The sequence below is a fragment of the Patiria miniata genome, unplaced genomic scaffold (assembly GCF_015706575.1).
Source record: "Patiria miniata isolate m_02_andy unplaced genomic scaffold, ASM1570657v1 HiC_scaffold_9, whole genome shotgun sequence".
Classification (NCBI taxonomy): Eukaryota; Metazoa; Echinodermata; class Asteroidea; order Valvatida; family Asterinidae; genus Patiria; species Patiria miniata.
The window spans coordinates 24,563,066-24,578,174 of NW_024037076.1; the positions used below are offsets into that span (position 1 = coordinate 24,563,066).

At 41.5% G+C, this 15,109-nt stretch overlaps 1 protein-coding gene across 1 annotated transcript; it reads left to right on the forward strand.

Moving 5' to 3' along the window:
- The first annotated feature begins 9,112 nt into the window (after positions 1–9,112).
- LOC119719893 (brain-specific homeobox protein homolog) lies at positions 9,113–13,242 on the forward strand. Its single transcript, XM_038189359.1, has 3 exons — positions 9,113–10,027; positions 11,909–12,126; positions 12,764–13,242. Exons 1-3 carry the CDS (start codon positions 9,553–9,555, stop codon positions 13,055–13,057), a joined length of 987 nt encoding a protein of 328 aa, XP_038045287.1. The 5' UTR covers positions 9,113–9,552; the 3' UTR covers positions 13,058–13,242.
- Positions 13,243–15,109: the final 1,867 nt, after the last annotated feature.

Below are 15,109 nucleotides of genomic sequence, written 5' to 3' on the forward strand. Positions count from 1 at the left end.
TTCTTACTCACACTGTATCTGCAAACATTGTGTGTGAAACGTCGGTATCACTGTACATGTACATGTACACATAAGCAAACAACCTATGGCCTTAGGTTAGTATTAACCATCAAGTTCAAACATTAATTACATTTTTTTTTTACAAAAAGGTGGAGCTATTCCAGGGTCAAAGGTCGCGCGCAGCATGAGTTGCGCGAAGCAACGGACATAGAAAAGCAAGTGTAAGATCGACGAAATTCAAAGTGTTTCGTGATTTGGAGGTTTTGTTTAATCAATTATTGTTTTACATAAAGACATTTTCTTATGCATCCTTTAAGTTAACAATACTTTTACGATTAACTGATATTTTAATAGGATTAACCAGAATACGTGTGTACAAAATAGGCAACTGTGATTATAGTTGTGATGAGATAGTCAGTACATAAATACCACTATGACATGTCAACGGTTGGCCGATTCGGAGGGTGTGTGTTCACCGAGAAGATACGTGCTGTACTTTCTCAACCATACGAATTGTCAACCATACCGGCTATATCAAGCCACACTGTGTCAAAAAATACCGGCTATACCAGGCCACGCTTTATCAACCAATATATCGGCTGTATCAAGCCAAACTTCGCACACCCACCTTTCGATCGGTGTTATTTTTTTCTCAGTATTTAGAAACTATTCGATTGTGTCTGTCCATTCTTGTTTATTATTACAACATACTGTCATTGAAGAGGGCCATGCATCATGTTTCCCCATTTGCTGTAAAAGCTTTTATTGAGACGTCGAACAGTCTCCAAATTCAACCAAGGGAGAATTCGATGTTGCTTCATTTGTAATTCCTTCCAATATAATGAATCAACTTGGACACGCACCCCAACGAGCAACTCAATATCATTTTAATTGATACATCTTAAAAGCTCCAACATAATTTCGTACAAAAGCAAAAAAACTGTATTAATTTAACAAAGCCTTATTAAGGGAATAAATGTGTGCTCCGGAGGTTTTTATCACTCGTTTAATACCGCTTAGAGTCTGGGTGCTGATAATTACCCGAGCCGTAATTATCAGCACCCAGACTCTAAGCGGTATTAAACGAGTGATAAATACCGACCGAGCACATATTTATTCCCATTCATAAATACCTTATCCGTAAAAAAAATTCAAATAATTCGTTCAAAAAATCCCGATTTTGTTCAACAAGTTCACTTCATGCTTTTTGAAACATCCCTCTAGCAAAATAATGGAATGTTCAGCTGGCGAGTAAGATGTAAACAACCCTTTTATGGAGATTGACGCGCGCGTAACATGTTCTGCGCGATGTCACGCAGAACGCACCTGGGGCGTTGCGTTTTGAATTTAGAACTATAAAATTCTGACTCGCTTGTAGTGTTGCGCATGCCTACGTGAGGATTGTGAACGTTCAACCAATGAAACGGTAAGAGGCACTGGATTTTTAAGAGTCCACATTTTATTGTGACACTGGAAAAGTGTTTAAGACCAGCTAGCCATGTCTTTATCATCCGTTTAATACCGGCCACGTGACGGGCTCTCGACCAATAGGAATAGCTAAACTGTCTGAGGTATTTATGAATATATATTCAAATACTGTCAATCTCGTCACCATGTTCAAATAATAACTACTTTTTTCAATGCTGATCGGTTCATATCCTCCTGTGCACGAGTACAAAGCTGGTGTGCGTTTAGTTGCTTACAAACAAAGGAGGCGGAGCTACATTACACTTCGACTGGATCTCTGCCTTCATACATGTAAATGAGCAACGCTCTCTAATTCAGTTTCTGAAATGTTATTGGTTGCTTTATCTGCCTTGGCGATTACCTTTCCTCAAATCTGATTGGCCGAATTCTGGCTACGTGCCCGAATTATCTATGTGGGTGCGTAAATAATTGAATTAATATGACACTGCTCAGTGGAAGTACCATGGCTTTAATATCTATTGGTCCGGAGCACTGAATTCGTGGTCTGCGGGTAATACCTTGGGTTGAGGGTTCAAGCCCAGTTTGGGGTATGACACTTCTACGTCTAATTAATGGTAGAGGCAGTGGACTATTTACCCATCCCAACCTTATTCATAAGTAAGAGATTCAATTATCTTCAGTAGCCTATCCAGCTTTGGATGGGGGGCAAGGGCGGATCCAGGGGGGGGGCAAAGGGGGCCATGGCCCCCCCCAAAACGAAACCAATTTTTTTTTTTTTTTATATGACACCGCAATAAAGGCAGGCAATGAGTACACCACCATCTTTTCCTCAAAAAAACATTGGTTAAAGTGGTCAGAAATTGCCTCAGATCGCACCACAGAGCATCTAGAATCCAAAAAATTTTCGGGGCCCTTAAGCGGGCCCCGAACCCCACGCCGAGATTTTTTGGACCCACTTTTTTGGGCGACCAAAAAATTTTTTGGCCCCCCCAAAATTGTGTTCTGGATCCGCCCTTGATGGGGGGGGGGGGGGGGGGGGGACAACCGCACATCCGCGCCGAAATGTAGACATGTTTTTTTCTCCGGACACAAAGGAACAATGTAACAAAGGATTTCCGCACGTTCACTTTCTCCAATTCATCTCAACAGTAATTTCCATATTGCAAAATGTACATTCAGATTTTTATACAGACGATAAATATGAAAAAGATGTTTGATGAAACACAAAAATAATTATTATGTAAGACACAAAGGAAAAAGGGAAATGGTGGAGACATGTTCAAAAAGACAGAGTCTTATAGGGCCTATAGAAATACTTTAGGCCCCCCCCCCAAAAAAAAATTTGTCTAGCCCCCCCCCCAAAAAAAAAATGCCATAAAAAAATGGCAGTAGCAAAAGTTAGAAGGTGACGCTAATTACGAACGTTTTCTCCCCTAAAGAAAATAGTCGTGAGAAGGGAGCTATAAGGTAATAGTGTGCATGATTGTAGGATTTTATCAGCGCTCCCCATTGAAAATATGGCACGAGTCCTCCTCCCCCCCCCCCCCCAGCCCTAAGTGTCCGAAGAAAAAACCGGTCTACATTTCAGCATGCCTCCCTGCAAAAATGTCTGGATCCACCGGCCTGCTATCCCCCTAAAATATAGGCTCTAGAGCCGCGCCTGGTCGGTATCACTGTACATGTACATGAACATAAGCAATCAACCTATGGCCTTTGGGTAAATATTATTTATTAACCATCAAGTTTCAACATGTAAAACAAAAAGGGCGGAGCTACTCTAGGGTCGAAGGTCACGTGCGCATCAGTTGCGCGAAGCGATGGAAATAGAAAAGCAAGTCATCGACGAAATTCAAAGCGTTTCGTAATTTGGAGGTTTTTTAATCAATTGTTGTTTTACATAAGGCATATTTTCTTATGGATCTTACAAGTCAACAATAATGTTGCGATTAACTGTTATTTTCATAGGATTAACCAGAATACGTGTGTATACAAAATAGGCAACTGTGATTATAGTTGTGATGAGATAGTCAGTACATAAATACCACTATGACATGATAATAGTTGGCCGATCCGGAGGGTGTGCGTTCACCGGAAAAGAACCGTGCCATAACAAGCCGCTTTTCTAGACCTTATACCTGCTACAAGCAAAACTTTATATACTATTTCTACTAAACCTGCTATGAAAGCCAAACTTCGCACACCCACCTTTCGATCGGTGTTATTTTTTCAGTATTTAGAAACTATTCGATTGTGTCTGTAAATGCTTCATTGTTAAGTATAATATATTACAATATACAATCATTGAACAGGGTCGTTGGCATCTGTTTCACAATTTGCTTTTGAAACATTAATTGAGATGTCAACAGTCTCCAAATTTTAGAGAATTCGTTGCTGCTTCATTTTAGTAGTTGATTGTTATTCCTTCTAATAAAATTTATCAACTTGGACACGCACCCAAAACGAGCAACTTAATACGTTAAAGCTCCAACATAACTTCGTACAACAGCAAAGCTTTAAATGCAAATGCTGTCAATCTCGTCACCATGTTCAATTAATAACTACTTCGTTTCAATGCTGTTCGGTTCGTCCTTATCCTCCTGGGGATGAGTACAAAGCAGGTGTGCATTTAATTGCATACAAACGAAGGAGGCGGAGCTATGATTACACTTTGACTGGATCCCTGACTTCATGCATGTAAATGAGCAACACTCTCATACTTAAGTTTCTGAAATGTTATTCTGAAATATTATTCGTTGCTTTATCTGCCTTGACGACTACCTTCCCTCAAATCTGATTGGCCGAATTCTTGCGCATTCGCTCTTTGCACACTCCCCCATAAGCATGCAGAGCCGGTTCAGTGATTCCCCTGTATACACGGGAATCACAGAACCGACTAAATTTATTGTGTAAAGTTGCCAGATCGAGGCTCTGCATGCTTATGGCGGAAAGGTGCAAAGGACGAATACGCGTAGATGCGCCCGAATAAGTTATGTGGGTGCGTAAATAATTAAATTATGATGACCCTGCTCAGTGGAAGTGCCATGGCCTAGTGGTCTGGACCACCGAATTCGTAGTCTGCGGATAATAGTGTAGGTTGTGGGTTCGAGCCCAGCCTGGGCATGACACTTCTATACCTAATATGGATAGAGGCATTATTAATGCCTTGCAGATTATATATCTTGTCTTTGTTTCAGTGTTAGGGGCGCATTCTTCCATACCTTCCTCTGTAGCCCACATAATATATGGAGGCATATTCAAAATGGGGTCTACCCGATTTCCCCAATGCATATATGTTCCCCAATACCTTTGTTACCCCAAAATGATCCTTAGGTTTAGGTTTAGGGTTAGGGTTAGATGGTAATGAGGCTTAGGGTTGGGTAACATATGCACCCATTAAAAAGACAGAGTCTTATAGGACCTATATACATGCCTTAAAAAAAACTGCACAAACAGAACTTACAACAGAAAGTAAGGGAAAGACAGAGAACGGGAAAAACTAACAAACAGCATACTATCAATGAATTATTGTAATAGGCTATCTTCTTTCTGAATAAATATTGCAGCCCAGATAACATTGAATTATCTGACGAACATGTGAAACGTCAGTTTAACCGTACATGTACATGTATGCATATATAAGGGTTATTTACCATCAAGTTCAAACATAACACACAAAAAGGGCGGACTATTCCAGGGTCAAAGGTCGCGCGCGGTATGAATTGCGCGAAGCAACAGGAATAGAAAAGCAAGTGTAAGATCGACGAAATTGAAAGCGTTTCGTAATTTGGAGGTTTTATTTAATCAATTATTGTGTTACGTGAAGAATATTTTCTTATGGATCATCTAAGTTAACAATAATTGGACGATTAACCGTTATTTTCATAGGATTTACCAGAATACGTGTGCACAGAATAGGCAACTGTGATTACACTCGTGATAAGATAATGGGTACATAAATACCACCATGACATAATATCGTTTAGTTCGCCGATCCGGAGGGTGCGTGTTCACAAATTGGGCTGGCAGATATATTTGGTTCTTCGATACAGGATAATAGGAAGTTGGAAGTTGGAAGATACAGGAGAATGGAAGTTGATGACCTTCGCACTCCCATCTTTCGTTCGGTGTTTTTTTTTCTTCATTAATTTAAGATAGCTCGCTGTCAACCTCGTGGAGCCGTATCATAAGTCCGACGCCTCATAGGTCCGACGCCTCATAAGTCCGAAATTTTGGAAGAAAGAGAATGAAGCTTAACGAAAGCTTGGTAAATTCAAAGCAAATATGTTTTTTTCCTAAGTATTCATTCACTCAGTGCTGTTTTATATTATCAGAATTTTAAAATGTGTGAGTGTCAACGATACTCCTGTTTCCACCATATTAACCAGAAAATAATGTAGTAAACTATGAAGCTGTTATTCAAATTATGTTAGGATCTTCCATACTATGCAACATTCACAACACAGCAATTAGCCGGCCCGGAGGGTGTGATTTCAAAATATATATTGTTAGTACTTGTCTTATTTTCTTGTACCATTCGACCGGTTTTTGCTTTCCGTTGTCTGTCCTTTTAAACATTCTATTCTGTTTATAGATCGAAATTGCGTCAGGGAAATGTGAATAACAATGAAACAAAGAGCTCAGAAAGGTTAAGGCCCCCCTCCTTCAACCCCCCCCCCCCCCCTCCTCCTCCACTTTTCGAATTTTCACTGCCGGTCCAGATCCGAAAAATTGTGTCCGGATCCCTCCTTAAAAGGTTCCGTGCGACGCTAGTTCGATTTCAGTGACATCGGTGCGTTCATTTTCCCTCGATTAAATACAGGCTCCTTGTAATTTTCAGGATATTTCGTGACCATTTTGCTTTGGAGAGGCGCTGGGGAGTGCGGACATGAATTCTTATGAGTACACAGCAATCAGTCACTAAATTAAATAAAGACATTTAATCTTCCAAAACTTTATTTTCAAAAGTGTGTCAAGTGTACCCTAAATTGTAAAATCATTATACTGGATGAGAAACAGCGCCCTCAGTTGGCCGGAAAATAATAAATCATTAATAATGGACCGGTGAATTCATAAGTAAAAATACTTTTATTGGTAATCAAAATGCAGGCTGTTTTTCCTTCTCCTTTTTTATCGTTTTTTTTGTGAGCAATCAAACTTTCATTTTTATCTTGCAGCGCGAATGAGTATACCTTGCTCACAAATCTCATTGTCACAGGCTTGCGCGCAGTGACGAATTTGCAGTGACACTTTTAATATTTTTTTTAAAATGTGTATAATGAAACAAACAAACAAACAAACAAACAACCAAACAAACAACCAAAATGCATTTAAAAAAAAGTTCAAAGAAAACATAAGAAACACAAACCTCGACGCATAACACGGCGGAGAAATCACTTTTAATAATGAAAAGTATTTTTGTCTCTCTTGTTTTTTAAAACCAATATACGATGTGGGGACATTTTATGACTTGTTTGTTTACACATTATCCAGAGCCACATCCAATAACTAGAGGGTAAGATAAACACGGCACCTCCAGTCTTGTTTACCTTCAAATCATATTCAATCCCGATGGCACTAAATACGTCCGTTGATGGACAAATTAAATTTCATCTCGACTAGATCAATAGGAAGCTTTGATGGAGCGTGGCCATTGATCCAGTAATTACATCGTTTTCTTCCCCTTTCTCTGTATTTTAATAATTGTTAAACTGTGAACCTAGACCTGTGAAAACAGGGAAATCCGATATGGGTGATATTATGTGTAAATAGCAATTAAATATTGACGGGGAACATCTTGCTACAAATGGGTATTTTCCCAGAGAGTGGATGTCGGACAAACCTCTGCAGTATAAACGTCTATCAATTTAACTCCTTCGGCTTGGCGTGTGCCCAATCCCCGACAGGTGAATTAAAACGATTTTACAATCATATTGGAAGACAAGGGCGAAAGTGAATCCCGTTTATCATAAAACCTTATGAGAGGTACTAGCTACAAGAGTGACTGTTTTAACAGTCACCAGGTATAATGCATTTTCTTTGAAAAGAGATTCCACCCTGGTCCCAGCCACACACACTTTCCCTTTCCCAATAGTATCGGATCGAATCTGTCTGCCACCCCTACCCCTCCAAACTGATGTTATTCTGGAAACATTTGCACTTATTTTAGCGTACCCAATTCACTGTCAACTATCGCACCGACAAGGGACCTTTTTCTTCGATCAAAACTCCCCTCCCCCCCCCCCCCCTCTCACCCACACCCACTTACGCCAAGCACCACTTCAAAGCTTCATCCCGTAATCCGCCGTATCTTTGACCGAGTCACGTGCGGAGCACGCCCCACGAACTAATTGCCCAATTGCCCGTTCATCGACACAATACATCAAGGAAGGGACGATAATTTTCAGCCATTCTTCCCGGCCTAACCCTCTGTGATTTCTCCCTTCTTTGACACAAATGGGGGAAAAGGAGAAACCATGTTTTGTTCGCGATCACTTTCCTTCTCCTCTCGGTAAATCGATCATCGCAGACTCATCTATAGTTGTGTAATAACACAAGCCGCATCAGAAAAAACAGCATCATTTGTTAAGACTAATTTCAAATTAATATATTCTTAACTGGGTCGTGTTAATTGGGGTGGAAGATGTTGGTCAGGGTTGTCGTGTCAGGTGGATGCAGTTTCATCGATGACATTGCATGACACGCTTGAATGATCAAAAGAAACGCAGACGAGAGAAAGAACATCGATTGAACAATATGTTTTGGATTTTCTAAGCTTGATTTGGTCTTTTAAAATGGTACGTTAAAAGTAAGCAACGACGAATCAACAAAGCCAGACGAGGCTCTAAACCTTCCTTGCGAAAGAGTTGCTTTGTATGTAACTATAACACAGAGCTTTTATTTATCTGAAAGAAAAATACGCTGAATTTGTATAATTGCGCTCTAAATGAGAAGGCTCTGACACGAATGTGAGAGCTAATTCAGCACATCAGCCCCTCGCATCTGTATAGTAGAAATGTGTATGTTATCCCTCAGTATCAGGAAACTGTCCTTATTTATGATGGGGGTACTGCTGCTTCACCAATTAAAAGGGTGGAGGAATGCTTGGCCAGATCGGTTCTCCTAGTTCGCGTAACCGAAGAATTGAACAATTCCCGTCACTAGTCACTTCCGGTACATCTCAGGAATGATTACATCAACTTCATAAGTGCATTTTTCTGGTACGGTTATCGAGAGGTCGTAGGTTCAAATTCCTCTCCCGTCCTTTTAATTCTCTTTGTTTGAACCGATAAGACAAAGGTTGAACTCAAGGCCAGAATTATTCCTGCAATTTGGGGCTCAATGTCTTGACGAATGTATTCATTTAATAAAGGTAAAAAGGTGTTGAAATCTAACAAGACCAATCTTATGTCAACATTCCCTCTTAATTTTGGTCAAAAATTGATCCGCTATACTTTAGCCCAAACATTATGCTTCATTGTTCTCAGACCGACACTAGAATGAGAGCGTCCAACCAATAGAAACTATGCCAACTTAGACGTTCGTATCATCCAATCAGAAATGTTTTTGTCTGTGATGTCACACACGCAACTGACCAATCAAGATTCACCGTCGTTGAAGGGGTGATCTCCAACCTCCGTGTACATGTAGATCCATCTATCACCCGTCCCTCTTCCCGCAGAAGCCCGTCTCGATGCGCTACTACTGAATAATTAATTACCTCTGGGTAGGTTTTTACTGCGTGCATCGAGTTCGATTTTTTTTCCCTCGGGAGGAGGGGAAAATAAATAGAACGAATTGATAGGATTAGAGTTTCAGACAGGCGATTAACGCCTTGCTGTCATTCAGGGAGCTGTGTTAGACCACTTAAATACCGGGGCGTAATTCGCTCTAAGCCTCACTGATGTGTCGGCCACTTTCTGGGCATTACGTGAGTTGAGACTGGTCTCATCCTTGAGGTCCTAAACAAGATTTCTGTCGATCTTGCTAATAAGCTTTGAGGGATCTTCCTACCCCAGTAGTCTTTTAGTTGGAAGGAAAAGTGATTGAGTGTTGTGATTCTTGAGGTCGTTTGGCTCAACGGCGACTGCAACAAGTTCAGACTTGAATCAACAGGTGTCTACTATCATGTTGAGTCCGGAGGCGTACCCCACGCTGTACCCCTTCTCGCCCCCTGTTTGGCCCGGTGCTGTCCTGTCTCAGCTTCCCTACCGTGCCATGATACTCACCCATCCTCACGCGTACACAACGTCGTCTAAACGACACCGTCATCGAGGTCAGCGCCGAAACAGGCCGTCATCGTTCACCATCGATGCCATCTTGGGTCTTCGAGAGGAGGACACAGACACGAAGCACTACGAGGGAGCGGTCGACGAGCCCGACCTCCGCCGGCAATTGGCCACATCGGACGGCATCAAAGTACCGAGCCTCCACCGCTCGCTGCCTGCCGCTCATATCGCTCTCTATCCGGGATCGACGTACTTTGCTCCGCCGCTTTCAGGTGGCCGAACCATCTTGAGATCTGACGAATTTGGCGAGAAAGTAAAGGACTTCAACTTTTTGGAACCGTTTAAAGCAACCGACAGCGACCGAAAAATAAAAGGTAAATATATTCTATTTTCTATATTAGCACAACAGCAAATTATGTTTGTACATGTATACTAAGAACCACAAGAGTGCCTTCTGAGGGATGTAGAGGGTGGCTCCTCCTTCCCCTCCTTTTCATCTGACGGATGCTATTTACTAAAATATACTGGTACATTGTGTATCGATTTTATCACTTCAGACCCCACCCCTTCAAAAACATTAGGCCTATATTCCAATTTGCATGTGATTTTTTTTCAGCACAGTTTGCGATCGTGCGTAAGTTGCATTTAAATTTGGCAAAACAAATATTTCTGTCAGTAGCGAAACAAAATACTTCCGCCTTTCTGAAATCCTTCTTTGTTGATGACTTAAACTGTTTTTCTTTGATCGCTATTCCATTTCATCTTTACCCCCCAAAAAGTTGTTTAATGTCCGGTACAACTTTAACTCCTTGCACAAAATATTGACAGTTACATTAATCAAAAACCAGGGAGCTATTCAATATCCCACCCAGTTTTCAGTATCCTGTGAGTATTTTGGGAGATAATCTTTTCGACCATTTTTCATCAAACTGACGTTGTGAGTTTCCTTCGCCTTAATGTAAACCCCCCCCCCCCCTAATCTTCACCCTGTATGGATGTCATCCGTTAAGCTGCATAGTAGCCTGATCCATCCAGACCCTCCCAACCTCAATTTTCGATCGTCAATTTATAACCATCACCGACTTACTAATGGGTCTCCATTTAACAACCTGACGTTAGGCATGATTAATTGCTCTCTCTGACAGAACCCAGTCGCTAAGCCCTCCCAAACTTCTCGCCACGGCACTTCATTAACTTTGTTAATTACAATTCAGAAATCCGACAGTGAGCTTCGCCCGTACCACTTTGGTTCCGCGTTTAGTCCGGACCGCCCGTCATCCAATCCGATTTCACGGCCCGCCACTCCCCGTCAAAAGCTCCCCAAAACGTCCGTTTTGTCGCGTATTGATCAGCAAGCCCAAAATGCATTAATTAAAGAAAATACTGCCAACTCTGACGGGGGCCTGTCAGTGGGCTGAATAGACGGTTGTTTGTATTCAATTATGAGCGAAGAATAACATGAATGAAGGGGGATGACAGCACATTAGGGAACTTTTTTGAGAGAGTTTGGCAGCTTCCGTCCCAACTGTCGGCCGATACAAAGGAGGGGTGTGAAGACGGGCCCGTGGGGACCTACAGAGGGGCTTGGAGATGTGTCTAAAAGGGTTATATCTTATAAGACGGGCTGATGGGTATTGACAATGCATACACCCATGAGGGATCGAATTAATCAAGGGACTGTTCATTTTGGACAAGAAGCCTTCCTCGCCCGTTGAGCCTCCCTAAAAATTGGAAAAGATGAGGAAGCAACAATTTCCTTAGAATGAATCTGAGATGGGCAACATTTTGTTCCCGCTGTAAAAGTTTCATTTCGGATGGAGTGACAGATTTGTGGTTACGCCAAAATTGAATCTGCCTTGAATATTGTCTCACTTTTGGGGTCTAAAGCAGTCTTTGCGAAGCTTATATAGGACACCGCCTCTGGTTTCGATATTTTATGGAAATATCGATAAGAAATTTATTTTATTTACTCCTCGATCACATATTTTGTTGAAAGCTGGGGTTTTATTTCACACCTCGCTCAGCTCAGACAGGGCCTTTGAAACTTGCTACTAAAACTCTCAGGGTTGAAAATATTGTTCAACTCCTTGCCCAACGTTGGTCAAAATTTGCCAATAAGTTTTTGCAAAGTCTTCCCAAATTTTACTGAAATTATCCAACAATCTAGGTCATTTCATGCAGTTTGTCGGATAGAATGTAAAACTGCCCAGTATTTTTTTAAACACACTTTCTATCTTTTTTATATTACTCAACAGACAGACACGAGATGTGTCCCGGCATGGAGCGAGCGGTTCCCCCTGATATGGACTGGCGCTCGGAGGTACCCGAGCTGACCAGCAAACCCAAGCGGGTACGGACCATCTTTACCCAGGAACAGTTGGACCGGCTGGAGACTGAGTTTGCCCGGCAGCAGTACATGGTTGGCACGGAGAGACTGTACCTGGCAGCGCAGCTCGACCTGTCTGAATCGCAGGTGGGTTGGCCTGGAAGTTTGGCTGGGTCTTTTTGTCGTTTGACCCAACCAAGTCTGTTCTGAGCCTCTATGGCTGTGGATCGCCTCATCAGGCTGGCATTAAACTCTGGATGGCATGAAACGAATGAGAAGTTTTCTATTTCCCCCCTTGATGGGATCATGAACTATCCTATAGTTTAATGCCTGAATCCAATTATACCCCTGGGTGGAGAGAGGCAATTTGGAGTGAAGTGGCTTGCCCAAGGACACAACATATGACCAGCAGCAGGATTCGAACCCCCTGATTACGAGTCACAAACCCTAAGCACTTGGTTACACTCCCCCTTTGATGCTGACTGATTGTGGTGGTTATCATTGACGGTTAGTGTGATCGGCAGTGGAAAGCCTGTTCATTCAAAATACGAAGCTAACTTGGAGCCGTGAAATGCTATTCGACATCACGACAATTACTGCCACCCTAAATACAGTCAACTTCAGTCAATGAAAACCTGTACTCATTTTCTCTCGAAAAACCAAAGTATTAGTTTAAAAAATCAGCCCTCCTCTCGATCCTTCCATGTCTTTAATATCAATCCATAAATAAGCGACTAAATATTCACTGACTGACCTGTTTTATTTGTTCTTCTCTCCCCAAAAGGTCAAAGTGTGGTTCCAGAACCGACGCATCAAGTGGCGCAAGCAGAATCTGGAGAGCCAACAGGAGAAGCTTGCCCAGTACCGCGCCATGCGGGAGAAAGAGAGACAGGCCCGCGCCCAAGACAAGGACGATCAACTAGCGGAGACAAGGACAACGGATGACGTCACTGATGACGTCACTGATGAGGACAAGACCAGCCGAGATGAGGGCGTGGCCTTCATGACAGCAGAGGATTCTACATCCATTTGTAGTGCCAAGTCGTCTGTCGGTATCCCAGCTCCAGACCCAGTGTGAAGCCAAGTGTCGCTACAGCAACAGACATTATTATTTGGATCTTTACATCCTGCAGTATGGACAATGATAAGAATTATAGAATTATTGTCGGGTCAAAAATATTTCGAAACTGTAAAAATATTTATATATATATATATATATCCCATAACCAAACGTGGGCCGATCTTTTTCGTTCGATGTCTCATTTAAAAGTGAATAATTTTTGTATTGCTTGACAACAGCAATTTACAACAAAAAAATCCTCTTTTTTTTAATATTTCAAAAAATTTATTTCATTAATTTCAAGCCAAGGGGCATAAATTATGAATGGTGTATGTAATGACTCTCCACCACCATTGCATTAAATTATTGTATATAGACAACAGATGTAATTAATATTATTACCCCGATGGTTTTTCCCTCGATCATTACATTAAAGTAAATTTAGTAATCCAGGTCTCTCAATGGTATCTCATTCAGACAATAAACATCTTTTCAATGTTTAAATGTAGAATATTAAATATACAACATTTTGTTTTCTTTGGGTCAGCAAAGCCAACACAGAATAATTTTGGAATCAGCCAATTTTTGTGAGCTTGACCATTTTTTGGTCAAAGAGGTCTATTTAAGTGTTTTTGATTCACACCAATTTCATTGAATGCCTATAAATTATGAGATAACGCCAACTCACACAGAGCCCGTCTGGTGAAAACAACTCCATCCGCTAATCAGAGGAAACGAATTGATTTACCCTCGCCTAATTATTATCAGTCAAAGTATCAGTCTTTCAATTAAAGTGCGTGTGAAATGGAGCACCCTTCGTGAGAGACAATATTTTGGACAAACAGGCGGCCGAGATCGATCTCCGAGGAAGACGGATCAACAGGCGGACCGCTGGCAGGGACGGCACGGGGCCGATCGGCCTACGAGCCCCATCGATTTTTCTTCCCACACACGCGCCAAACGCGCGACACTGCTTGCGCTCGCACGCAAGTTCAAACAATTTTTTTTACCTGCTTGTCAACATTTAGTTTTTTTAGTGAAAAGCACTATTACTCGACCTTAATAATAGATGTAAGACAAATTTGGGGAATTTGTGTAAAATCGAATGGTGAGACCAATTAAGCGGCGGTGAGCGGCGAGTTGTCATCGCAAGAGTTGTCTGTGGTTGATTTGACAGTTGATGAACTTATTATCAAACTAGGTGCTTCGAGGTTATTGTCAAAGAACTGATCAAAGGTATAGGTTTACCAGGACCAAGGTTTTATAGGGTGAGCAACGGAAATGTCCATATATGCCGGGAAATTGACTCAATTTCAATTGATTAAATATTCCAGTTTCGTCCAAATTTCAAAGATTCACTTTTTTCTATCCAAATTGACTCAATTTCAATTGATTAAATATTCCAGTTTCGTCCAAATTTCAAAGATTCACTTTTTTCTATCACATGACTATGTGTTTATTGTGGAACTCGGGTAGCCCTGCATGATAGAATGGTAGCAGTTTGGTGTGTGTGTGTGTGTGTTTTTTTTTTTTTTACAGTAGGAGCGACATCTTGTCAGCATTGGACAGGGGGGGGGGGGGGGATGGGGGGGGTGCTAAAAAAAAACGGGGGGTGGACGTCAAATGAATCTAGGGGGCGCTGTTGATTCATGTACTGTTGAATTTGCTGGGGCCGGGGAAAAAGTGAAGAAATACCACATAGCGCTGTTACACACAGGGGGAAATATTGTGTAGTTTGAGGTAATTCAACAGACCTTATGCGTAGCAGCCATCTTAGAGGCCAATGCCTTTGTTTTGCTTGGATGTGCATGAGTGAACCTTTTGTACAAATATTGTTACTAAATAAAAATAACAAAAGATGCTCTCTAAGCTAGCGGCGCGGCCCACCGCAAAATGTCCATTTCTGGCAGTTGCGACATTGATTGGTAGTGTACGGGTATTTGAAGAAAAATATAATGAGGTCCATGTTTAAGGGTCAATGGGAAAACAATCAAAACAAATAATAACCTTTTCTGCAAAGTCTTCGGTAAAGCAAAACTCTTCACACCAATAATGCTTTCCGGATAAAAA

Excerpts from the sequence above, each read along its gene's own strand:
- LOC119719893 (XM_038189359.1), top strand. The coding sequence starts at position 9,553 with ATGTTGAGTCCGGAGGCGTACCCCACGCTGTACCCCTTCTCGCCCCCT. Across the intron at positions 10,028-11,908 it reads CAGCGACCGAAAAATAAAAG|ACAGACACGAGATGTGTCCC; the intron begins GTAAATATATTC and ends ATTACTCAACAG. Across the intron at positions 12,127-12,763 it reads TCGACCTGTCTGAATCGCAG|GTCAAAGTGTGGTTCCAGAA; the intron begins GTGGGTTGGCCT and ends TCTCCCCAAAAG.